The following is a 26,804-nucleotide window of genomic DNA, read 5'->3' as shown; positions in this document are numbered from 1 at the left end:
TCCAAAGACCTTGCTTTGTGCACTGGTCCAAATCATTTGGTGGAGGGGGGCTTATGGTGTGGGGTTGTTTTTCAGGGGTTGGGCTTGGCCCCTTAGTTCCAGTGAAGGGAACTCTTAAGGCGTCAGCATACCAAGACATTTTGGACAATGTCATGCTCCCAACTTTGTGGAAACAGTTTGGGGATGGCCCCTTCCTGTTCCAACATGACTGCGCACCAGTGCACAAAGCAAGGTTCATAAATACGTGGATGAGCAAGTTTAGGAGTGGAGTCCTGACCTCAACCTGATAGAACACCTTTGGGATGAATTAGAGCAGAGACTGCGAGCCAGGACTTCTCGTCCAACATGAATGCCTGACCTCACAAATGCGCTTCTGGAAGAATGGCGCGCAGCCCACCCTGTTGTGTGACATTAGCAAATTAATATTCACTGTCTTCCCGTTTCTCCTCCTGGGCAATCAGGGCTAACAGGAGGCCAGAGGGCGAGCAAGGCGGCGACCAGGGGGTTGTGGGGATGGTGTGCGGTGGTGGGCTTGAGCGACGGTGGGGTTATTGTGGGGTGGCAGGTTGGAGCGACCGGGGGGGGGGATGTCTGTGCTGTGGTCAGGTTTGTCTACCCCCCAGCCTCCCCCCCAATGGAGCATCAGCCGCCACTGATACTGGCCTAAATTTATGAAGAATTTTGATTTGTTACATTTTCTTTTTGGATATGTTTTATAGCAGAAAGTAAAAAATATATTTTTTTTTTTCAAAATTGTCCGTCTTTTTTTGTTTATAGCGCCAAAAAAAAAAAAAAACACGCAGAGGTGATCACACAATAGTCAGTTAAAGTAACGCAGTGCCGTATCGCAAAAAAATGGCCTGGTCAGGAAGGGGGTAAATCTTTTGGAAGTCAAGTCATCAAGTAAATCTTCTAGAAGTCACCTAAGGCTACTTTCACACTGCTCCATTGCAAACAAAAAAACAAAATGCATTTTTGTTGTTTTCGGTGCATTTTGCACTTGTGAAAAAAAGGCATGTGAATCCAAAACCCACACAAAAAATAAATAAAGTAACGGCGGTGCATTTATGATGCGGTTTCCATGTATTTCAATGGGGAGGTACGTTTTTGGTGTGGTTTACCGCACCAAAAATACAGCATGCAGGACTTTGAAAAAACGCAACTTAGAGAGTTCCACAGGATTTAATGGGCATGCGTTTCTCTTTCGCTTTTTTTTTTTTTTTAACGGAAGAAAAAGCAATTAGTGTGAAAGCAGTGTATGCCCCCCATAAGAATAATGTAACTTTTCTGTCACTTTGTTCTTTTGTATGAAGTAAATGTTGAGGATTTTAATATATAATATGACTCCTCTTGTACTATTCTATAAAATGACTGGAAACGAAGGCACCGCAAAAAAACGTGCAAATGTAACTTTGCAAAAAAATTTTTTGAAATAAAAATCGTGAAAAAAAAAAAAAGCACACCACAAAGCATCCCAAAGGCATGTAAAAGATATGGACGTGCAGAGTGAGGTGAAGGCAGGAATGATACATATGAGAACTGCCCACATCGCACAATGAGGAGAAAGGGCGCCATTCAGGGCACGGCTCTCCCCCTCCCACCCGCCATGTAACACACGACTTTCCCCCTCCCTCCCGCCATGTAACACACGGCTTTCCCCCCTCCCTCCCGCCATGTAACACACGGCTTTCCCCCTTTCCTTCCTGGACACAGCAAATCTCGCGGTATCACTACACTCAAAATGGCTACCATGTAAGTCAGCTGTAGGAGCCCACTGCACTGAGAGAGATAGCGCGTCCTAGAAGACCTCAGCCGCCATGGTAAGTGATGGCCGCCCCTCTGCCCTCCTATAAGACTCTGTTATTAGAGAATGTCCACTCCATTTCCTGGCCAGACTTGTGTATACCCGAATTCCAGCCACCATTATTTGTGTATAGGACGTTCTCTTGTATACATTGGAATTCCAGCATAACATGTACTATACAAGGAAGTGTTCGTCCTAGATGGACAAGCAGGGGTTAAGAGATGCCTCCGTGAGCCGGCTAGTCATTGGCTGCCTTTTGTGGACGTGCGGTGGATTTATAGGGGAGGGCGTGGCTGCTTGATGCCTATTAACTGTTACTGAGCTGGAGAGAAGTGTGAATAGGCTGGCTGGTGAGCCATAATGGACAATAGACTGGCAGGACTCCATTATTGGACGAGGTGTGCGGATGTCAGAGCAGGAAGGAAGCTGATTGACCTACATAGGGGGCTGCCAGCAGGGAACACAGGCTTCAGCTCTTATGTCTATGACATTGATGTTGTAGGTCTGACAATCTGATTGTACAGTGTCTTTTTCCATCAGCTATCTAGTGCAGGGGTCTCCGAGAATTCCACCACGGGTCCCACATCCTAGATTTTACAGATGTGATATATGGGCTGAAAATCATCCTTTTATAAAGGAGGGGATAATGGAAAAAAGGAATCACATTGAAATGAATAGTTTCTATGTGGGCTTTTTTTTCAATCTGCATATGATTTAGAACAGAAAAAAATGAAATAAAGCAAAAACTCCAGAAAAAAACAGGAAAAAATTAAATAAAGCAAAAGCTCCAAATAAATGTGATCCCATCAGAGCCCCCTATTTACATGAGTGATCCCATCAGAGCCCTCCATTTCCACGAGAGATCTCATCAGAGCCCCCTCCCAACTTCTGTAAAAGACCCCGCCGGATCTTTTACAGAAGGTGGGAGGAAAAGATTCCTTGTGTGAGAGATCCCATCAGGGTCTGATTTTTTTCCACCCCTTGCGAGAGGGATCCCATCAGGGTCTGATTTTTTTCCACCCCTTGCGAGAGAGATCCCATCGGCGTCTGCTTAACAACCCCCCCCTCCCCCTTGCATGAGCTGTCCCGTCAAAGTCGCCCCCCTTCCTTGCACGAGACATCCCGTCAGAGCCCCTCCGTGTGTGAGACATCCTGTCGGAGCCATGCCGTCCCTTCGGAGTCCCACCCCCCCCCCTAGCGTGAGATCCCATCACTGTCTACTAGCCAGAAAAAGCCAGGCAACATTATTTTCAGGAGTCCATAGACACGAATGCCGGACTTGGCCCCACCCCCGACGCTTGCGTCACTGGATTTGATTGACAGCAGCGGGAGCCAATGGCTGCGCTGCTATCAATCTATCCAATCAAGAGCCGGGACCGCGTGGAGAGAGGGAGAGCGCGTCTCCACCAACAGAAATATGGGGCTCAGGTAAGTAAAACAGGGGGACTGGGGGGGCCGGTCACTGCCAGGTGTTTATTCACCTTAATGCATAAATGCATTAAGGTGAATAAACACGAGGGTTTACAACCGCTTCCCAACTAGCCGCCGCAGGTTGGCTCCACTGCATGAGCCTTCGTAGCTATACGTCGGTAAGGATGAGCTCTGGCATGTTTGCACAGCCCACGTGCAGAGCCCGACAGGAAGTCGGCACTGCGCTGCGCTAATCACAAGCAGTGAGACATTGTCCCGATGCGCGGCTGCAGAGATCGGGAAATGTCTCACTGCCTGTGATCAGCGCAGTGCTGACTTCCTGGCGGGCTCAGCACGTGTGCTGTACAAACACGGCGGAGCTCATCCTTATACGTCGGCTCGCAGGGCGGGGATAGCAGGCACGTGCGCTGCACAGTGGGGGTCCCGATGGTCGCGATGACCGCCGGCCAGGAGCGATCGGGAGCACGAGGGACAGAACATGGAAGTGTGTGTGTAAACACACAAATCCCTGTTCTGTCCTGAGAGGAGTGACAGATCGTATGTTCCTATTAGCTAGGAATTGCGATCCGTCACTTCCTCTAGTCAGTCCCCTCCCCCTTCAGTTAGAATCACCTCCCAGGGAACACAGTTAACCCCTTCACTGCCAGTGACATTTTTACAGTAATCAATGTAATTTTTTACAGTAATCAATGCATTTTTTTTTTTTTTTTTTTTTTTTTTAGCACTGATCGCAGTATTAATGCCAATGGTCCCAAAAATGTGTCCGCCATAATGTCGCAGTCTTGATAAGATTGCTGCCATTACTAGTAAAAAAAAATAATCATAAAAATACTATAAATCTATCCCCTATTTTGTAGACGCTATAACTTTTGCGCAAACCAATCAATATACGCTTCTTGCTATTTTTTTTTTACCAAAAATATGTAGAAGAATACATATCGGCCTAAACTGAGAAAAAAATGTAATTTAAAAAAAAAAAAATGGAGATATTTATTATAGCAAAAAGTACAAAATATTGTGTGTTTTTTTTCAAAATTGTCGCTCTTTTTTTGCTTATAGCGCAAAAAATAAAAACCACAGAGGCGATCAAATACCACCAAAAGAAAGCTCAATTTGTGGGGAAAAAAGGATCGCCGGGCAGCGCTGTAACAATGTCCCACCTCCTAGGCCGGCATTGGATCAGTGTGCCGTCTATCACAAAAGCTGGTCTAGGAGGCAGGACGTTGTTTCAACGCCATCCGGCGATTCAATCCAGCTCCGTGACACAGCGGGAGCTTGTTGCGACAGGAGGAGGAGACTCGCAATGAGAGGGGGAGGAAGAAGGGGTTGACTGTGACAGGGGCGCACCAGGAGGACTAGTGTGGCACCTGGAGCAGACCGCCCCCTTTTCGGCTTTATTATCGACACTTTTTCGTTCGCCCAGATGCCGAAAACACAATTTTCGGACGATAATTTTTGGCAGACAAAATTTCGGTGCACCACTAATAATAGCTGTAATCTATTTTTCACATGTAACCAGATATGTTTTTTTTTTTTTTTTAATATTTTTATACATATTTACTATGGATTGCTTTACTTTTGGTTTAAGGATAAATCAGAAGATACCCCAGCAGACCAACAAAGTAAAGGAAAAAATGAAGACGCTGGTCCCTCTACATCGAAGGCTGTTAGAGGAGTCAAAATGGAATCCAAGAGACCAAGAGAAGGAGGCAGAAGGCGGAATCTCCAAGGCTCAAGTATGTGTGGGGAATTGAATCCATTATGTCTTTTTACAGCTCTGTGTTCATAATGGGCCTGACGTACTGAAATATAGGCACAGATAATTATGCATTGATCCTGCCTGAATAAGCAAACTGTATGCACACCAAACTTACTATGTGCCTGGATGTGCACAAACATAGATACACAGTAGAGCTGCACGACGGGGCTGGGGCCTGCATCCAGCACGCTCTGTGACCAATGTATCCTTCGGATCACAGATTGTGGTAAAAAGCCAGTTACAACGGCCTTTTACCATGTGATCAGCTGTAAACAGACTTAATGGTTATCGCCAATCCTTTCCTCCCACGCTGTGTCTGTAAAGAAAGGAGAGCCATTAACCGGCAAACCTGTCAGCAGATTGTTAACACTGATGATCAGGGCAGCCCATTAGTGCAGCCTCATCAGCACACACACTATAGTGAAGAAGAAAAATTACTTACTTGCAAAATAAGAACACAGAAACTACGAAAAAAACATTTTTATTTCAAAATTTTCAGGCTTTTTTTGTTCGTTTAGCAAAAAATAAAAACCCAATGGTGATTAAATGCCACCAAAAGAAACCTCTATTTGTCTCAAAACAATTATAAAAATTTCATTTGGGTGCACTCAAATGAAATTTTTATTATTGTTGCATGACATGATGGTAAGTTGATTGGCTCCTGCCTAAACTGGCCCTAGTATTGCATGACCTCGCAATTGTCATTCAAAGTGCGACAGCGCTGAAAGCTGAAAATTGGCCTGGGCAGGAATATGGTGAAAGTCCCTGGTATTGAAGTGGTTACATTGATGTTTTTTGGGGATTAGGTACGCTTTAAAACTGACAGTAGATACCGATATCTGGTGAACATTTGAGTATTGCTCCACACCGTGGCCTGTATTGTTGTGTTTATAAAATGTGGTGTGGATCCTGTGCTGTCTCATGGGGGTTTATTTACTTGAGAGTGCAAAATCAGGCTCACTTCTACATAGAAACCAATCCAAATTAGTTTTTTTTTTGTAAAAAAAAAAAACTTTTACTAATTATTAATTAATAATACTACCGTGTTTCCCTGAAAATAAGATCGGCTCTTATATTAATTTTGGCTACAAAAATCACACTGGGGCTTATTTTCAGGGGATGTCTTATTTATTTAGGGTATGTACAAAAATGTTCCTTCTCCTGTCAGCTATAGGAGTCAGCATTGTGAAATTCTGTAATTCCAAAAATAATCCTTACTTAAAGACCTTGTAAAAAGATTATATAATGTGCAGTGTGTCTCGTTTGTCACTTCATTGTGGAAAATACCTTATTTACAGCGCCGCTGGGTGCCCCCGTGACCCACCGGACCTCTTCTTCCTCGCTCCGAATACTGCAGAGGGAGAGGCCAAGATCCCCGCTGATGTCAGCCTGCACCGAGCACTGCAGAGGGAGGGGCTGCTGATGTCAGCCGGGAGGAGAAGAGAACAGCTCTGTCGGGTCACGAGCGGCGCTATAAATTAGGTATTTTCCACAATGAAGTTACACAAGAAGACACCCTGCACATTATATAATCTTTTTACAGAACTGATTACATGATTTTACAAGGACTTTAACTAGGGCTTATATTGCAGCCATCCCAGAAACTCACGCTAGGTCTTATTTTCGGGCAAACAGGGTAGTACAGGCAGTCCCCGGGTTACAAACAATATGGGGTCTGTAGGTTTGTTCTTAAGCTGAATTTGTTTGTAAGTCAGAACAGGTACATTTTTAACTCCAGCCCAAAAAAAATATTTTTTTTTTTTTGTAGCATAGGTAAGGGTTAACACCCCTTTAACCACTTCAATACCAGGCACTTAGACACCTTCCCGCCCAGGCCAATTTTCAGCTTTCAGCGCTGTCGCAATTTGAATGACAATTGCGCGGTCATTCATCACTGTACCCAAACACATTTTTTATCATTTTGTTCCCACAAATAGAGCTTTCTTTTGGTGGTATTTGATCACCTCTGCGTTTTTTATTTTTTGCGAAACAAATAAAGACCGAAAATTTTCGAAAAAAAACAAGTTTTTCTTTGTTTCTGTTAAAATTTTTTGTAAATAAGTACGTTTTCTCCTTCAATGATGGGCAATGATACGGCGGCACTGATGGGCACCAATGAGGCGGCACTGATGGGCACCAATGAGGCGGCACTGATGGGCACCGATGAGGCGGCACTGATGGGCACCGATGAGGCGGCACTGATGGGCACCGATGAGGCGGCACTGACGGGCACTGGTATGCGGCACTGACGGGCACTTGTAGGCGGCACTGATGGGCACTCTTAGGCGGCATTGATTGGTACATATGGGTGGCACTGATGGGTACTTATGGGTGGCACTGACAGGTGGCACCGATGGGCACTGACAGGTGGCACTGATAAAACATTGGGGGCATTGCTGGGCAGATCTTGGACATGGTGCCAATCAGTGCCCATTTGTGGGCACTGATTGGCACAGATTGGGCACATGTGGATGGCCATGGGGTACATACCTGGCCATCCACATGTTGCCCCTTCCCTGGTGGTCCAGTGTGGTGATCTGAGGGGGGGCTGCGCTGATAAACAATCAGCGTAGACACCCCCCCCTGCCAGGAGAGCCGCCGATCGGCTCTCCTCTACTCGCGTCTGTCAGACGCGAGTGAGGAAGAGCCGATCAACGGCTCTTCCCATTGACAGCGTGATCAGCCATGATTGGACACGGCTGATCACGTGGAAAAGAGCATCCGCCGGAGGCTCTTTACCAAGATCGGTGTAGTGGTGTGTCAGGCTGACACACCGCTCCACCGATCGCCGCGATGCGCGGCGGCATGTTATCCTGCTGGACGTCATATGACGTCCAGTCAGGATAACAGAACCACTTCCCGGACGTCGATCCGCTATAGGGCGGGAAGTGGTTAGTGTTTGTTTTGCTGTCTGTGCCCCTGTTCAGAAGATTTCACCTCACATTCTGTCCCTATGACAATTGGATTTAGAAAATTTTGGGTTGTTGTGGAAACAAGGATTGGCGATTAAAGCATCAGAAGAGACACCGTTTTCCCACCATAACTCTTACAAGAGTGAATTTCCCTTCCTATGTGTAGATTTCCTCGCACTTCCTGTTGTCGTCCTCCGTTTGTAAGTCAGATGTTTGTAACCCAAGGACCACCTGTATTAGTAGTAGTAATATGTGATAAAATAGCTGCTTGGTCTTATCTGATTTGCATTGCATAAAGCATACTTCTTGCACAGGTGATTTTAGGCAACAGTAACCCAAATCCTGCTTCTGTTTATGTGTTTAGTAGTTCAGGCCAGTTGTTATTATACAGGATTTATATAGCACCGACAGTTTACGCAGCGCTTTACAACATTAGGGCAGACAGCACAATTACAATACAATTCAATACAGTAGGAATCAGAGGGCCCTGCTCATTAGAGCTTACAATCTAGGAGGGAGGGTCAAGTTATACAAAAGGGTAATAGCTGTGGGGGATGATCTAATGGAGAAAATAGTGCAGTTGTTAGATGGAGGCAGGATAGGCTTCTCTGAAGAGGAAAGTTTTCAGGGATCGCCTAAAAGTGGATAAATTTTGAGACAGTCTGACAGATTGGGGTAGGGAATTCCAGAGGATAGGCGAGGCTCGGGAGAAGTCCTGGAGGCGGATATGGGAGGAGGTGATGACAGTTATTCACTTGTTCCAACAGTGGAAACACAAAGATGCTGTTCATTTCGAATCAATACTTTTGTTTTGTTTTTGCCTTTGGTACTTTGGATTGCACATTAAAATAAGGCATAAATGAGTACACCCCTTTTTAAAAAATAAGATTTGAATCAATATCCTAATGAACACAAGAACAATTTCCAACATTTTTACAAAACTGAGTTATATAGAACATTTGTTTAGCTCACTACATGAAATTAACGTTAATAATATAACTTAGATTGCTAAATTTTCAGTTTTACTCAAATTAGTTGATGCAAAAATGAATACACCCCACAACAAAAACTGCTACATCTAGTATTTTGTATGACCTCCATGATTTGTAGGGACAGCACCGAGTCTTCTAGGCATGGAATGAACAAGTTGGCGTTATATTTCAACATCTATGTTTTTTCAATCTTCAAGAACGACCTCTTTTCAAGCCTGGATGCTGGATGGAGAGTGATGCTCAACTTGTCTCTTCAGAATTTCCCATAGGTGTTCACTTTCACCATGTTCTTCAGAAATGCAACAGCGGCCTTAGATGTGTGTTTTGGATCATTGTCATGTTGGAAAAGTGCACGACGACTAACGGAGTGATGGTAGCAACTTCTCTTTCAATGTAGAGTAGTACATCTGTGAATTCATGATACCATCAATGAAATGCAGCTCCCCGACACCAGCAGCACTCATGCAGTCCCACAGAAGGACACTGCCACCACCATGTTTCACTGTAGGCACCATGCATTTTTCTTTGTACACCTCACCTTTGCAACGCCATACAGTTTTGAAGCCATCAGTTCCAAAAACATTTATCTTGGTCTCATTACTCCAGAGTACAGAGTCCCAGTAGTATTGTCCGTTTTCAGCATTGGCCCTGGCAAATTGTAGGCAGGCTTTTTTTGTGCATAGGCTTTAGGAGAGGCTTCCTTTGTGGATGACAGCCATGTATGCCATTCCTCTGCAGTGTACTCCATATTGTGTCACTGGAAACAATCACCCCAGTTTGGCTTTCTACTTTAGCTAACTGCAGTGAATTTGCATGGCGATTCTCTTCAACCCTTCTTATCAGAAGACGCTCCTGTCGTGGTGTTAACTTCCGTGGACGTCTCTGTGAGATGGTTGCAGTTCCATCTTTGTTACATTTTTGTATCACTTTTGCTACAGTATACAGACTGATAAGTAAAGCTTTGCTGATCTTATTGTAGCCTTCAGCTTTCTTGTGTAAATAAATTATTTTTTTTCACAGGCCTTGTGACATTTCTCTTCCATGTGGTGCCATTGCTGACAGCATGAAATGGGAAGGGGGAATGCCCTTTTATAATCGCCTGTCTCCTGGACAACAGTTTAATGAATAATTACACTTGCCTGTAGTTGAATCCTTGTTCATTAGGATTTTGTTGTCTAATACCCCATTTACATTAGTATGATTTGACATGCCAAATTGCAGCCTATTGCTGGCACCGGAACTGTCCCAATGCGTGCGGCGCCGTTACTTTTGGTGACTTCGGGGGCGATTTTAATAGACATCTGTGCATGAACCCACACCTCCCCAGAACTCATACTGAAATGCAGGTTTGAAATTGTGCAAGTTCAGCAAAACTCGCATGATTTCAAACCCGTGTTCACTGAGAACAGGGGCTTAAGCTTTGCTCCTAAGGCCCCTTTCAGATGGAGCAGATCCGTCCAAGTGGAATCTGCCTGCTTGGACACAATCCTCTATGAGGCGGTCAGATGGAAATGGACTGCATGTCTGTTTCTATCCGATTTGTCATCCAATCCGCTGGATGGATGGCGAACATATCGTTACACGTCTATTTTTAGTGGATCGGATGCCTGGCGGGTGTCAGTGGACACATGTCCGCTGACATCTGCCGCCCCATAGAGAACAATGGGTGGTCCAGTCCGCCTGTCAGTTTTCTCGCTGGTGTGAAAGGGGCCTAAGACTTTCATTGGGGTGTATTCAGTTTTGCAACATGGGCTTGAATGAATTTGTTAGGAAAAATACTTTTTTGTTTGCGCAAATTAACAAATCTTTGTTGCAGTCAATGGCCCACATTTGTGGGAGTATTTTGTAGTATAGGAACAGGTGCATCCGAGCTACTACATCCTGTGCAATGCCTGGTGAGCCTCAAGAACACAGCACTCAGCCTATGAAGTCTCTGTAAACCTCCATATAGCCCATGTAAAAAATGAGGCAGGCTGTTGCTATGAAAGTCAGCTAAAACATCATTTTATTATTGCATGTGAACAGCAGTCAAAAAGAAAGCCAACACGTTTCAGTCGTCAGGCCTTAATCGTGGCTATACTCATGTTGTAGTATAGTGTCCCATAGAAAATGTTGGTTCTGAAAGGAAAGTACATGTTTTCTGACAAATCTGTTGGGGTGTACTCATTTATGCTGAGCACTGTATATATCTTGTATAAACTTCTGACTGGATCTTTTTAAAAAGCACTGTTTGTAAATGCAGAGCTGCTTGTAAAATGTATACCAGGTCTTATTACTTATCTTTTTTAAGTAGAGCCTTATAATTTCTATGCTGTCTCCTATATCCTGGACAGAAAGGGGTCATCGATGTACTACATATGGTTGTAATCGATCGTTTCTCACCATGCAAGATCTTATTACCCACGTGTCTGTCCACTATAAACCCACTGAGTCTATGCAAGGTAAGAAGTCTACTAGAAATGTTTTTCTATCTGGTTGTATATCCTTTCTTCGCTATAGAGACTATTTTGTGAACTGAAGCAATATAAATGACAGTGATACTTGTCATTTAACTTGCTATAATCACAACAGTGCTGGTTCTGTCCATAAATATCTGCAGCTGGTCTTTTAAAATGTTCTTTTACAGTTTGATACCTTTTTATGTTTTTAAAGCTGAAGTTTAGGTATGGATATTTTACATGGCTACCTTGATCCAGTTAGGACCAATGTAAGTATGGGATCCGTGTGGTAGCTGGAAATCACTGTAGTAGGCACCACTATTACTGTACTCTCCACTAGCTTCTAGGGTGTCACGCTCTCAGCTTAGGCACCATTCACAGAATGGCTTGCATTTTTCTTAATGAATGCAAGGTACTCTCTGATTGGACAAGGTGGAGATCATGAAGGTGGAGCATAGCAAGCTTGCCATGGGGGCACACAGTAGAAGGAGGGAGCCAGAAGCGCTGGCGGTGGACCTGAGAAAAGGATACTCAGAGCTGCTCTGTGCAAAACCATTGCACAGAGCAGGTAAGTAACATATATTTGTTATTTTTTGGGGGAAAAAAATGATCCTTTGCAATCACTTTAAGCTTTAAAAAAAATGTTTTGCCCAATTGTACTTTTCTAATGCAATCTTTGCTAAAAGATCTGTGTGTGGTTTTTTTTTTTTTTTTTTTTTTTTTTTTTTTAAGTTTTGAAAATGTCCACAAATGTTGTACTTGTGTTCAACGAGTATATATAAAATTTCAGAGTTTTGGTTTGACTAGTTTGAGGGCCCATTTACACCTAGATGGGGAGTTTTGGTGCATTTAAGGCACCTGTATTATGTTGTGTGCTAGCATGCTTTGCCACAATGCATAGATGTGAATCGGCCCTTAAAGGAAATCTATGCGGAGTGAAATTTGTAGACTAACATTACTAATGTCTTCTGGAAATGCTAATTGCTTGGTTGTTGCAGTGATTCTTTGTATTCAGTACTTTATAAATCATCTAAGTTGAAATCTACTAATCAGGTGTTTTAAATTCACAGGCTTCAAAAATATAAAAGCCACAGACAGCCAGGTAACTAGCATTTCAGAAGGAAGTCTGCAATGACAGTCTGTCACACAAATGTACTGAGAAAATAATTGAACTCCTGTATACCACTTATCAGGCAAACATTCTTATTATTGATTTTTTTTTTTTTTTTTTCATTAAAGATATTTATATAACGCTAACAATTTTACATAGCACTTTACAACATTGTACATTGATATCAGTCCCTGTCCTCAAGGAGCTTACAATCTAAGCTCTCAGCCTTATATGCATATATACACATACTAGGGACAATTAAGAAAGGAGCCAATCAATCTACCACAAGAACAGGGGGGGCATGCAGATAGTGTTCTGATAGGAAGTCAAACCATGGACCCCAGTGCTGACAGGCATTAGTGCTAATCACTAAGCTAGCATTTTCTTCTAATAGAACATCTAAAACCGTAACGTGTATGCAGAAGTCTTAAATGATTTGCTAAGCAGCAGTTGCATTTGGGGATAGATAAGGTGTAGTATACCTTTTGGAGGTCATGTATTTATCTTTTACACAGTGCTTTATGGAATACATTGAATAATTCACATCAGTTCTTGCGGTCCTTGTTGTGGCCATATAACAATTACAGGTATATTTTATATTTGTTTTGCACTCAAAAAGAACAAAAAAAACAGAAGTGTACAAACTCCCTTTTGACTGAATACCTAGTGGGGCTTATCACCCCAGTAACATTACACTTTACTTGACCTGTATACCTAATTTACATTACTGATATCTAAGTAAAAGGACTATAACGGCGTGTTTATTTCTGACCATATTTTCATTTGCAGATAAAAAGTTCATATGCTCAATGAATGACTGTGGTGAAACACTGGACAGTATGCAAGACCTTATGACCCATCTAAAGGTCCATTACAAGCCAAATCGCTATTTTAAGTAAGTCTGTTGAACTGAATTGTTGAGATTGGAGACCATTGTTGAAATCTAATAATGAGGACACTTGCACTTTTTTTAGACCTTAGTGGAACTATAGCCGTATGAAAATTAGTGGTTCAAATATTTACAGAAGGATGTCATATTCTGCACCCCCTTTTAGTGGGTTGTACTCAATTAAATAATTGAAATGTAGATGCTATTGTAACACACGATAATGTTTTCAGTCATGTACTTTAAAGCCCAACTCTGGAAAATTCTCACTTGCAGTAGGGCTGCGCCCACACTGCAAGGATTAATTGCATGTTTAGGTCTAGGGAAAAGAAGCCCAATCCTTCACATTGCTAGACTGGTGCCCACAGAGTCTCCTCCCCCATGTGCCAGTGGTCTATAGTCCTGATGTCATCAAAACGAATGCAGTAGTCTATAGCCCTGCTCTGAATGTAATGATGCAGAGGGACAGTCCATCGTTGGAACATGGGGGATCCCGTTTACCAGGGTAGCGCAGGATCGAGTAAGAAAAGTGCGTTTACTCTCCCTTAAACCTAAAACGAGCAGTTAAACCTTGCACTGTAGGCGCAGCCACACTTCAGGGGAGAATTTCCAAGTTTCCCTGAGTTGGGCTTTAAACAAAGTCAGTGGTGGTTTTAGATTGTTCTTCTCAATTGTGGAAAGTAGAAGATGATGGAAGCACTAATTTATATCATGCTTCAATTCTCTTTATCTAATTGCTTATTATACAAGATCAGTGCATGAATCTGTCAGAGCCTGGTACTGAGTTTGGAGCGTCCGTACTGGACAGCGCTTCCTCAGTGCACTTCCTCCTCCCTGTCCAGTTTGCCCATCACACTGAAGGAATTTTGTAGTGTGTTTATGTGTTTAACAGAGCCAGAATCCATCAGGTCCACCTCGCTGTTAATTGACCGCATGCTGCAGTGGGTGGATCCATAGTTGCTATTTAATACCATAGCGATTTTTTTTAATCCACCAATTGCCGTCCATTGTCTATTAAAAGTATGACCTACTGGGGGAAATTGTCTCTCAGTTCACCCACCCAGAGTAATGCCGCATATACACGGGCGGACTTTTCGATGGACTAGGTCCGGCGGACTTTTCGACGGACTTTCGAATGAACGGACGTGATTACACACGATCAACCAAAGTCCAACGGATTTGTACGTGATGACGTACGACTGGACTAAAATAAGGAAGTTCATAGCCAATAGCTACCCTAGCGTCAGTTTTTGTCCGTTGCAGTAGCATACAGACGAGCGGACCTTTCGACCGGACTCCAGTCCGTCGGAAAAATTTGAAACATGTTTTATTTCTAGGACCGTCGGACTTTTGGGAAAAAAAAGTCCGCTGGAGCCCACACACGGTCGAATTGTCCGACGGAGTCCGGTCCGCCGGACCTAGTCCATCGAAAAGTCCGCTTGTGTGTACGCGGCATTAGAGGAACTTCACTCTCCCATACAACACTGAAGTGTTTTTTTTTAATCCTAATGCCGCTAGCATTAGTAAATAGATAGAAAAGTTTAAAACAATGTGATATACTTTCCTTTTACATTTCTTGAAATGATGTCATACATCCCAGGAGTATTCAGGAGTGGAGGTGGGGTTTTCTTAGCTAAGCACACACTCCTGTCTGCATGCCTAAGCTAAAGGTAGATTGATTCCAGGAAGTAAATGCTACTACCCTTGTTCAAGATGGCCACAGCCAGAAATGCTAGGGGGTCTTTTTCAAAGTGATTTCTCAGCAAAATAAAGCATGGAGAGATGGATGGGGGAGATGGCTTTGAATATTAAAAATGAATTAAATAGCGTTTTTGGTTTGTGGTGCTCAGATGCAGTATAGTTCCGCTTTAACCAGTTCTCGACCTGCTTGCAAACATATACTGCGGTACAATGGCACCGCTGCACGAAACCCTGCACATATATAGGGTTCCTTTAAGAGCCGCCAGAGGGCACATGCCACCAGAAGGACGCGCCCGCTGCATGGCGGGGGCCTGATGGACGAGTGCCAGCATGGGGATTTGTGTGTGTGTGTATGTGTGAACACACAAATCCCTGTGCTGTCAGAGGAGAGGAGACATGTCGTTTGTTCCTAGTAAGTAGGAAAAGCGAAATGTTTCCTCTCCTACTCCAGTCCTATTCCCATACAGTTACAACACACCGAGGGAACACACATTTAACCCCATGATCTCCCCCTAGTGTTATTTACACAGTAATCAGTGCTTTTTTATAGCACTCATCGCTGTATAAATGTCAATGGTCCCAAAAATGTGTCAAGTGTCCGATCTGTCTGTCGCAATACCGCTAAGAATCACAGATCACCGCCATTACTAGTTAACAAAATAATTAATAAAAATGCCATAAATCTTTCCCATAGTTTGTAGATGCTATAACTTTTGTGCAAACCAATCAATATACGCTTATTGCGTTTTTTCGGGTTTATTTTCCAAAAATATGTACAAGAATATATATTGGCCTAAACTCATGAAGAAATTTTGTTTTTTAAAAACATTTTTGGGGATATTTGTTATAGCAAAAAGTAAATCGTGTTGTGTTTTTTTTTTTTTTTTTTTCTTTTTTTTTTTTTTTTCAAAATTGTGGCTCCTAAAACCTTCCGGGGCTGGTTAAACCTGATGCATACACAGGGTTTTTTTTAATTTTTTTTCTGTTCAACCCAGTGGGCTGAAGGAAAAAAGCTGAGGAGGCTATTGGCTGCAAGCGCTGATCGGATGCCGATCAGTTGCCGGTTTTCCAGCATGCTCGTTCGACAGATTCTGGTCATGAGACCAGCTTCGACGGACGAGGAGTTGTTCACACTGGCTAAAAGTCAGCCGGTAACTGCTGAACCGACCATTTGTGGACAATTTTCAGCCCGTGTGTACCTAGCTTTACATTTTCCAAATATGGGCATTGCCATATTTTGGTAATGGCATCGCCAGTATCCCAAACCACTTTGTTTACATTGAGCTTTCAGCCAGGGAATCTCCTGGTTGACAGCTGAATGGGATTGGGTATAGAGCCCTGTACGGGCGGCAAAAATTCATGACAGATTCCCAGCAGAGAAATGCACCTACCTCTGTACACCAGCTCAGACCTGGGTCTTAATTACTGCCAGATTCCTAAACTCCTAACTGGCGGTAACTTTAAAAATCTGTCGCTACCATAGCAACAGGTTCTTAAAGTGGTAGTAGATTAAATTAACGGAAACTGTCGCACATGTCAGCAATGATGCTGCAACTGGTGGAAATGCTTGCCTGAATTAGGTACTAGTAGTTTTAAAGAAATGCAGCACCAGAAAGTGTAATGCTTTATTGAAATCCCCAGGTTAATGTTTGAGGACTGTATGCAGCACGCAGTTCAGGTATGATTATATCATATAAAGGTTGGAAACCAAACCCTATTTTAACAGTTTCATGCATTTTCCTTCTATAGGTGTGAGAACTGTATGCAGCCATTTCGTACACACCGCTCACTGTTTAAGCACCTTCATGTGTGTTCTGACAACCTTTCACGCTCCGACAGCACAACAACCATGCCTCCACCCACTGATATTAAGCCAGCTTCAGTGAGCCGCCAGACAAGTGTTATCCAGTGCGCCAAGAAAGACACCCCCCTCCCAGTGGCTGAGGATCCAACAAAATCCATTGCAACAGTTTCACTTTCCTCCGTCCCTGGTGGTCAACTGCCTTCAGTCAGCAAACTGGCTTCTGAGACTTCTAACTCTTTTCCTGCCCTTAGCCCTTCGTTGTTTACAAGTCGGCTCCCAGGTCCACAGCGGTCATCTGTTACTGGATCCTATCTAAACTACCTCCACCAATCGGCATATTCTTTACCTCAGGGAGCAGTCCCACAGAAACTTAGGCCATTCCTTGGGAATCAAGGACTGCCTGTCTCCAACGCCATGTGGAAAAAGAACCAAGGTCAGCTAGTGGGTTAGAATGGGTGCAATATATTGTAATTTGGTGAAAATATAAAATGAGAAAAGGTGCCAAAAAATAATTTTATACAAACAATATTGTGATGCCGCACCAAAAAATTAGTGAAAAACTAATAATGCATAAATAATGAAAAATTGGGCGCAAAACCATAATCTATATAACATCACCCACACCAGTGTGAGTGTAATATTTATAACAACACATATACCATGAAAATAGTGCCAAACCAGTCCAACATATATATAAATATGAATAAAATTATATATTGGTGTCCATTTTCCTGATGACGTGCGCATGAGCACGAAATGCATTGAAAACAAGGCTTGAGACGCTAGATACAGGAGCTCTCACTTCCATTTCCAGCTGAGACGCGCGCCGCGCTTCCTGCTTCACAATCCGAGTGACGGACCGGCCCCTGCCTCATGCCCCAGCTGAGCTGCTATCCGTTGTACTGTGTAAGTAAGGCATGTAAGTGCTTTTTTAAATAAAAGACAGTATTACACTATGTTGCCTCTCTGTGGCTTGTTCATGGGGAAGCCAATCTTTACAGATATAAGGATAAGGAGCGTTGGATTTGCACTTTTAAGGTGTAATATTTTGAGGATTACCATTCATCATCTATTGAATGAAGTTTGATCGATATTGAAAACGATCGATTGGAGTTGCAGTTGGCTTGGAGGACCCTGTTTTAACTGAGGAAGTTTCCCCTATACTACATGCCTGGTGGTCACTTTGCGGCCAGAGATATCTGGTGAGCAGATTCATGTGTCACTTCGGGTGAAGCACTGTTTTAAAAGAAATAAGCACACTGCACTTTAGGAAGGCACGGTGTTGGAGATACAGTATACACAGAAGAATTACACCAATATATAAATTTTTATATAGAGATTATATCTCTCTCTCTCTCTCTCTCTCTCTCTCTCTCTCTCTCTCTCTCTCTCTCTCTCTCTCTCTCTCTCTCTCTCTCTCTCTCTCTCTCTCTCTCTCTCTCTCTCTCTCTCTCTCTCTCTCTCTCTCTCTCTCTCTCTCTCTCTCTCTCTCTCTCTCTCTCTCTCTCTCTCTCTCTATATATATATATATATATATATATATATATATATATATATATATATATATATATATATATATATATATATATATAATATATAATCTCTGTATGTATGTTGGACTGGTTTGGCACGATTTTCATGGTATATGTGTTGTTATAAATATCACACTCACACAGGTGTGGGTGATGTTATATACAGTATATTATGGTTTTGCGCCCAATTTTTCATTATTTATATTGTAATTTGGGTTTGTGTTCTATTTGTTACATGCACTAATGGTTAAGGTGGAACTAAACCCCCCTGTCCTTTACAGCCAAGGAAGCTGCCATCTTAGTCTCTGTTTGATCTGCAGTTGCCATTTTGCTACACATGTGATCCATTATTACATCAGACATTTGATTATTTGAAAATAGGTTTCCGTGTACTTTAGTAGCACCTCAACACACCTTGCCAGCAGATGTTCATTGTTGTGCGCTGTGTTTCAAAGTATAGCACCTGTTGTTAGGCAGCCCACTCAAATAAATGAGCTGCCTTTATGCAACATGTGATAATTTGTGTGCATTACTGCACCACACATTTGTGAACCCAACCTAAAGCTACACAAATTAAAGAAAAACTAAACCCTCCTCTTTTACAGACAAGGAAGCTACCCTCTTAGCCCCTTTTTTTTTTTTTTTTTGGCATAGTGTTACACATGTGATCAGTTAAAGAGGAACTCCAGTCTCCCCCCAAAAAATGTAAAGTCAGCAGCTTGTACAATAAAAGCATTGGCAGCAAATATCCCCAAAAGAAATGATGATGAGGACCAACAGTCTATTGAATTGAGGACATCTTCATAGGAGCAGTCAGGGACATGAAGAGTAATGTTGACAGCATGTATCATAAAAAGGAAATGAATGGGTACTCTTACCGGAACGAATGGATCTGGTTGTCAGCGACACCAGATCAATCAAGTATGGATAGAGACAGCTCTAGGTATCCTGGAATGGTCAGCAGGGAAACTGGAGCAGGCTTCGATATCTAAAGAAAACAGAATCCAACCAGTATGTTCACCGCTGCTAGATCGACCCTGTTAACTACTTTTTCCAGGAGTCTTCCAGGACAGCTTATAGAGAGAGAGAGGCTCCTCCCTCCAAACCAACATGGCAGCAGCGATCCATGTGCTCACATCTTTTGGCCTACAGATGTGAGCACATGGCTTGCTGCTGCCATGTTGGTTTGGAGGGAGGAGCCTATCTCTCTCTATAAGCTGTCCTGGAAGACTCCTGGAAAAAGTAGTTAACAGGGTCGATCTAGCAGCGGTGATCATACTGGTTGGATTGTGTTTTCTGAAGATATTGAAGCCTGCTCCAGTTTCCCTGCTGACCAATCCAGGATACCTAGAGCTGTCTCTATCCATGCTTGATTGATCTGGTGTCGCTGACAACCAGATCCATTCGTTCTGGTAAGAGTACCCATTCATTTCCTTTTTATGATACATGCTGTCAACATTACTCTTGATGTCCCTGACTGCTCCTATGAAGATGTCCTCAATTCAATAGACTCTTGGTCCTCATCATCATTTCTTTTGGGGATATTTGCTGCCAATGCTTTTTATTTTTGACTGTTTACATGTTGATGGTTACCATCTGATGGACTCTTTGCCATTATCACTATCATGTTGCATTTTGTGATTCACTCATCACTTTTTTATTGATTCACCTGTGATTCATCCCTTTCATAGGATTTGCTTGTTTGTAGTCCCATATTTTATATATGTACACTCACATGTCTTTCATTTTTTGTACACATAGCTGTTTTACACAGCTTTGATAGCGCTACATTTTTACCCACCCTATGTTTACAAATTTTAGTCACAATTTTATGTAGCTGCTCCAGCTTTTTTAGTTTTCAAAATAGCGCGATTTTACTTCTCCATTACACAGCAGCTTGTATAGTGTAGCTGCTGACTTTTAATCAAAGGACACTTGCCTGTCCAGGAATCCAGCGCTGTCCTCACCTGAGCCAATTCTTCAGTGGGCTTTGGGTCCAGGCACCGGCATAACTAAGAGAAACTGTCTGTGAAGCCTTGCGGCTTCAATGCCAGCTTTCCACTGTGCATGTGCGAGTCGCGCTGCACTTTGGGGGACCTGCGATGTGTCTCAGAAGGCTGCAGAGGAAGAAAGGGGGGCTGAACTTCCACTCAGATCGCTGGGGCGATCCAGCCAGAAGTGGGAGAGTGGGTACCTGTTCAGAACCCCCCCACCCCAAAAAAAAGTGGCAGTTTGGGTGAAGTTCCACTTTAAGACACCAGCCGTTTGATGGCTTGGCTGTTTGGTGGAGAACACAAGCAGTTGTGACAGTTATCATTCATGACATGCCTTAAATTTAGGGCCCCTTTTATACGGGGCAGACTCCATTGAGATCAGCAGGGGATCAGCGTAAGAGCATAGTAGGCGAATGAACCATCCTATGCTGAGCGGACACGAACAGCGCCCGCTCTGCTCTATGGGTGGCTGAGAGTAAACAGACTTCGTTGTCCATTTAGACCTGATTGCCCCCTGATCTGGTCCACCTAGACGAGGAGCATGGATCCCCCTAAAAAAATTGACAGGTGGACCTGAAACAGACCCTTCATGTGAAAGGGGCATTACAATTTTCAGAAACCATTAAATTGAGGGGTTATTTCTGCATTAAAGTGGACATAAACCCACCGATTTAATGTCTCCCAAACCAGTTACATTCAAGGCATGACGTGAAAGATAACAGTCAGTTATTTGTGTGTGTATGATCGCTCTCAAATTAACTTTTAAGCCCTCAAGTGGCTAATGCCCTAGCTGATCACATGTGTAGTACAATGTTGACGATCAAGCAGAGGCTAAGATGCCAGCTTCTTTGGCTGTAAAGGAGAGGAGGGTTTAATTCCGCTTTAAAACGAAAAACAAATTGTGTACTGCACTTTGGGCTTCAGGTTACAGCACAGAAAAGGATAAGAAATATAAACGACAAATGAATTTTTACGAGTGTGTTACTAAAGTACAAACATTCTCATACAACAGAATTCAGAAGTGATGTAATGTATTGTATTATTGGACAAATACTGTACTGATCACTTCAGCCCCAGAAGGATTTACCCCCTTAATGACCAGGCCATTTTTTGCAAACGGCACTGCGTTACTTTGACAATTGCACGGGCGTGTACCCAAATAAAATTGATGTCCTTTTTTTCTGTATGGGTTATATGGCACCTTCAGGTGATGGACACTGGCACACCCTAGACAGGAAGTTCAATTCCCCATATAACCCCTCCCCTTACTTTGAGTACCTCAGTTTTTTTGACAGTGTCTTAGGTGTTGGTCACGAATAAAGATGTGCTGAGCTCCACTGGAATATTCCTTACTGGGGTAAGCCATGCAACCGGATCCATTCAAACTGTCTTTTCCAGACCGAATTGAATGGTACCCGGGCCTCGTGTCAGAAGAAACGAGGTTTTACCTGTAACGCTTCTCATTTTAGAGAGCTGGACCCTGGGATCCGGTATTTGTTTTTTTCTCAGCCATATTCCTGGCGGGGTGCTTTTTACAGGCCCAGGGCTGTGGATCCCCCGATAAAAAGGGGGCCCCAGTCCCTAAAGGTTTTGTTTTAACGGAGCCCTCTGTGAGAGGTGAAGATTGGGTCTGTTACCACAGAACTCTGCAGCTGGATAAGGTAAGGGAGATTCCTAAGGATTTTTTCTAATTCTTGTGGGTATTTCTCCTTCATGCCTATAGTCACCACCGGGGGCTGTCAAGAGCACGTACCTGATTCCATGCTTGTCAGTCTCGTCTGTGTCAAGCTGCATGCTTCCTCCAGCCCAAGCTCCAGGTAAAACGCAAGGGAAGGGGTTTTTTTTCCTTTTGGGAATGTTCCCCCACCTGGACAGCTTCACCCCAGGAGGCAGGGGGAGCGTAGCTCTGTCGGCGGTGTGCCACGCCGCTGCCGCCACCATTACGGCAGTCCTCCATCCGGCGGCTCTCCTCCACCCCAGCCCTCCTCCATATACGATCAGGCGGGTTGGAGCCTGCTCGCGTGGTAAAGCTATATCTTTGAAAAAGATGAGGAAGAGGGGTGCGGTGGGTGGACGTAGGAAAGGGGGCAGGGCTTAGTAGCGTTGGTTTGCTTCAGCGCCCTCAACGCGGGCTGTGTAGCTATAAAGTGCACCTTTTTTTTTTTTTTTTTTTTTTTTTTTTTTTTTCAGGTGCATACAGCTAAAGGAGGGACACAGAGCAGACGGGTCGCATGTGAGTGTTGGTTGACACAGGCATTCCCAGGACACATTTACTTTGCATCAGGCTGAGCATTAATAGCAGCGGCAGTTGTTGGACTATTTGCTCAGCAGTAGGTGCATTTTCTTGGCTGTACCTCTGCGTTTGTGCTCAGCACCATAACCAGAGGGAATGGTACAAATACCGCAAAAAAATAAGGGAACAAAAGGGTCACTTTAAGGACCTCCCCTCTGCAACACCACCCCCCCCCCCCCCTGAAAAATCTATGGAGGCTGGTCAGAGGGAGCCATCAGGGTCATCAGGGGCTGCAATTGCTTCCGACACTTCAGCCCCTGTTTATGTAACTGAGGAGGTTTTTTCCTCAACTATCAGTGGATTAGAGGAAAGGTTAGCGACTTTAATTGCATCTTCACAGAGTGGAAGAAAGCGCATTAGGTCCCCTTCTACCACCCAGGATACTCAAACAGAGGAACAGTGGGAGGGGGAAAATTAATCCCCCTCGGGGTACCATGGAGAGACTGACTCCTCTTCTGAGGGATCAAGTGGGGAAGGACCTTCTTCAGCTTCACATGCTGAGAAGGTGCATTCTCTTACTGAAATGGTCCGCTCCACATTTAAGCTACCCTTAACTGAGTCGGTTGAAGAGCCCACTTCTTGTTTGGGTTCACTAAAGCCTCCTCAAGCCTTGCGTGCCTTTCCTGTACATTCATTGCTGGGAAAGCTTATATATTCTGAGTGGGATCACCCAGATACGCATTTTTTTTTCCTTCCTAAAAAGTTTTTAACACTTTATCCTATGGAGGAAAAATGCACTAAGATGTGGAGTATACCAGCAATTGATGCTGCTATATCCTCTGTGAATAAAAGTTTGACTTGTCCGGTTGACAATGCGCAAATGCTTACGGATCCAACTGATAAGAGATTGGAATTCCTGTTAAAAGATATTTTTTTCCTTGGCAGGTTCAGTGGCTCAACCTGCAGTGGCGGCAATTTGGGATATGTCAATCCTTGAGAGACCATTTGAAAAAGGTGTTCAAGGTTTTCCCTGAACAGCAGGCCCAGGAGTTAGCTGAGCTGCCAGCAGCTTTGTGTTTTGCAATTGATGCAATCAGAGATTCTATTCTTCAAACCTCCCGCCTTACGCTTGCGTTGATGCATATGCGTAGAATCTTATAATAGGGTTGAAAAGTTGGTCAGCCAAATTGCCATGCAAAAAGCTCCTGGCTGGTTTTCCTTTCCGTGGTGAAAAGCTGTTTGGGGATGATTTTGACAAATATATCCAAAAAATATCAAATGGGGAAAAGTACCCTTTTGCCAGTTAAGAAAAGGAGTAAACGTCCCTCATTAAATGGGCTCTTTCTCCAGTGCCAGGGGCATCAGCCTCCACCATCAGGTTCTAGAGGTAAACCTCGGGGTCAACCCCAGGGACAAAAGAAGTCCTGGGGGAATAAACCCACAAGACAAAACGCTAAAGCCTCTTTATGAAGGGGCGCCCCTGCTCGTTCGAGTGGGGGGAAGACTTCTGCAGTTCTCGAGGGTCTGGCAGGAAGAAATTCGAGACAGACTGATGGTCTCCACTATAGCTCTAGGTTACAAACTAGAGTTCCCAGAATTCCCGTCTCCTTGTTTCCTCAGGTCAAATGTCCCCTAAGATCCAGAGAAAAAGAAGTCTCTTTCTAGCATAAGACCGACTTTTGTCACAAAAAGTGATCATGATGGTCCCCATGGAAGAGCAGGGGTTGGAGGTTTGTTCAAACCTTTTCATGGTGCCAAAACCAATTGGAAATGTCAGGCCCATTCTAGATCTGAAAGATCTAAACCGGTTCCTGAACATTTGCTCCTACAAGGAGGAGAACTTCTGGCATCAATCGGCATCAAAGATGTATACCTGCATGTACCTATTTTCCCTGCTCACCAGAAATATCTGCGTTTCGAAGTAGAAAAACTTCATTTTCAGTTTGTAGCCTTGCCTTTTGGTCTAGCTACTGCACATCAGGTGTTTACAAAACTTCTGGCCCTTCCTCTGGCCAGATTAAGGACTCGAGGTATAACGATAATAGCATACCTAGACAACCTGCTCTTGATAGACCGGTCGGTAGCCCGCCTGGAGGAAAGCATGGTCACCACAGTCAACTACCTGGAATACCTAGGTTGGGTCCTCAACCTAGAGAAATCTTCTTTAAAACCAGTAAGAAGATTAGAGTACTTGGGTCTGATTATACATACAGCCCAGAAGAGGGTGTTCTTACCCCAGGCTGGCTCGGGTGGTCAGGGCAGAGAAGGGTCCTTCTATCCGCCTTTGCATGAGATTGTTGGGGAAGATGGTGGCTTCATTCGAAGCAGTTACTTATGCTCAGTTTTATTCGAGACTGCTGCAAAACAGTATCCTGTCGGCTTGGAACAAGAATATCCAAGCACTAGATTTACTGATGCGGTTGTCGTCAAAAGTGTGTCAGAGCCTCAGTTGGTGGAGGATACCCAAGAATCTGCAGAAGGGGAAATCCTTCTTACCAGTTACCTGGAAGGTGGTAACAACAGATGCCAGCCTTTCAGGTTGGGGAGCAGTCCTGGAAGAGACGTAGGTCCAAGGGAAATGGTCCAGAACCAAAAGGACTTTGCCCATCAACGTCTTAGAGATTTGGGCAGTCTACCTAGCCCTAAGGGCCTGGACATTTAGGCTGCGGAATTCTCCTGTCAGGATTCAATCCGACAATGCCACGGCAGTGGCTTATATCAATCACCAGGGGGCACCAGAAGTCAGGCAGCCCAGGGAGAGGTAAACCAGATCCTAACTTGGGCAGAAAAGCATGTGCCGTGCATATCGGCAATCTTCATTTCAGGAGTAGAGAACTGGCAGGTGCACTACTTAGTCGCCAGCAGTTGTTCCCAGGAGTATGATCCCTTCATCACGTCATCTTCCTGGCTATATGCCAAAGATGGGGGATCCCGGAAGTAGATCTGTTTGCGTCCAGGTTCAACAACAAAGTCAACGACGTTGTGTGATGAAAAAGGTATCCACTCGCATGTGAAAAAGATGCGTTGGTGATCCCATGGGATCAGTTCTCACTGATTTATCCATTCCCTCCTATTCTGCTGCTACCTCGACTTCTTCGCAGGATCAAGCGGGCAAAGAGGTCGATAGTTCTTGTGGCCCAGAAGATCTTGGTATGCAGAAATGGTAAAGACGGTGGTAGGGGCCCCATGGCCCCTACCACCACATCCAGACCTTCTATCTCAGGGACCAGTGTTCCATGCTACTTTACAAAAGCTAAATTTAACGGTTTGGCTGTTGAAACCCACATTCTGAAGAATTGTGGGCTTTCAGGCTCAGTGATCTCTACTTTGATTAATGCAAGGAAGCCAGCTTCCAGAGTCATTTATTATAGAGTCTGGAAGGCATATGTTTCCTGGTGTGAATCCAGGTGTTGGCATCCTAGAAATATGTCATAGGTAGAATCCTTGCCTTTCTGAAGATGGGGTTAGAGATGAAACTGGCCTTGAGTACTATCAAGGGCCAAGTCTCTGCCTTATCGGTATTGTTTCAACGTCCGCTTGCTTCGCATTCTTTGGTCCGAAGCTTTATACAGGGGGTAACTCAGCTTAATCCACCAGTTAGAGCACCCCTGAACCCTTGGGACTTGAATTTAGTTCTGTCGGCGTTACAGAAACAGCCTTTTGAGCTGATACGACATATTCCTTTTGACGAGGAAGCTAGTTTTTCTGGTAGCCATTTTTGCAAGAAGGGTATCAGAGTTGGCTGCTCTTTCTTTGTAAAGAGCCATATTTAATCATTCACAAGGATAGAGTAGTATTGCGTCCTCATCCTAGCTTTCCGCCAAAGGTGGTTTCAGGTTTTCACCTAAACCAGGATATTGTTTTACCTTCATTTTTTCCAGAACCCTGTTCTAAGGAAGAAAAGTCACTACATTCTTTGGATGTAGTGAGAGCAGTCAAAATCTATTTGAAGGTGACTGCTCAGGTTCGCAAAACAGATGTTTTTGTTTGTGTTGCCTGAAGGTCCTAGGAAAGGGCAGGCAGTGTTGAAATCCACTATTGCCAAATGGATTCGGCAAGCCATTATTCAAGCTTAGGGATTGAAGAGGAAAGTTCCGCCTTTTCAAATCAAAGCACACTCCACCAGGGCTGTTTTTTCCGTGGGCAGTGCATCACCAGGCCTCCATGACTCAAATCTGCAAGCCTGCAACTTGGTCTTCAGTCCATA

General features: G+C 43.8%; 1 protein-coding gene across 3 annotated transcripts in view; it reads left to right on the top strand.

Moving 5' to 3' along the window:
* Positions 1-1,657: 1,657 nt before the first annotated feature.
* Positions 1,658-26,804, top strand: part of LOC141107998 (zinc finger protein 414-like) — a 35,637-nt gene continuing 10,490 nt past the window's right edge. The window contains exons 1-5 of one of the 3 annotated variants that reach the window (XM_073599154.1): positions 1,658-1,820; positions 4,824-4,971; positions 11,192-11,339; positions 13,237-13,342; positions 16,784-17,271. In XM_073599154.1, the coding sequence (XP_073455255.1) occupies positions 4,870-4,971; positions 11,192-11,339; positions 13,237-13,342; positions 16,784-17,271 (844 nt within the window). In that variant the 5' untranslated portion in view covers positions 1,658-1,820; positions 4,824-4,869. Of the gene's footprint in view, positions 1,821-4,823; positions 4,972-6,339; positions 6,477-11,191; positions 11,340-13,236; positions 13,343-16,783; positions 17,272-26,804 lie in introns of those variants that run through there. The other 2 variants (XM_073599146.1, XM_073599163.1) reach the window with 2 other exon arrangements.

This window comes from Aquarana catesbeiana, linkage group LG01 (assembly GCF_042186555.1).
Source record: "Aquarana catesbeiana isolate 2022-GZ linkage group LG01, ASM4218655v1, whole genome shotgun sequence".
Taxonomy (NCBI): Eukaryota; Metazoa; Chordata; class Amphibia; order Anura; family Ranidae; genus Aquarana; species Aquarana catesbeiana.
The sequence above is the reverse complement of the archived record's forward strand: the minus strand, read 5'-3'. Positions and strand labels throughout refer to the sequence as shown.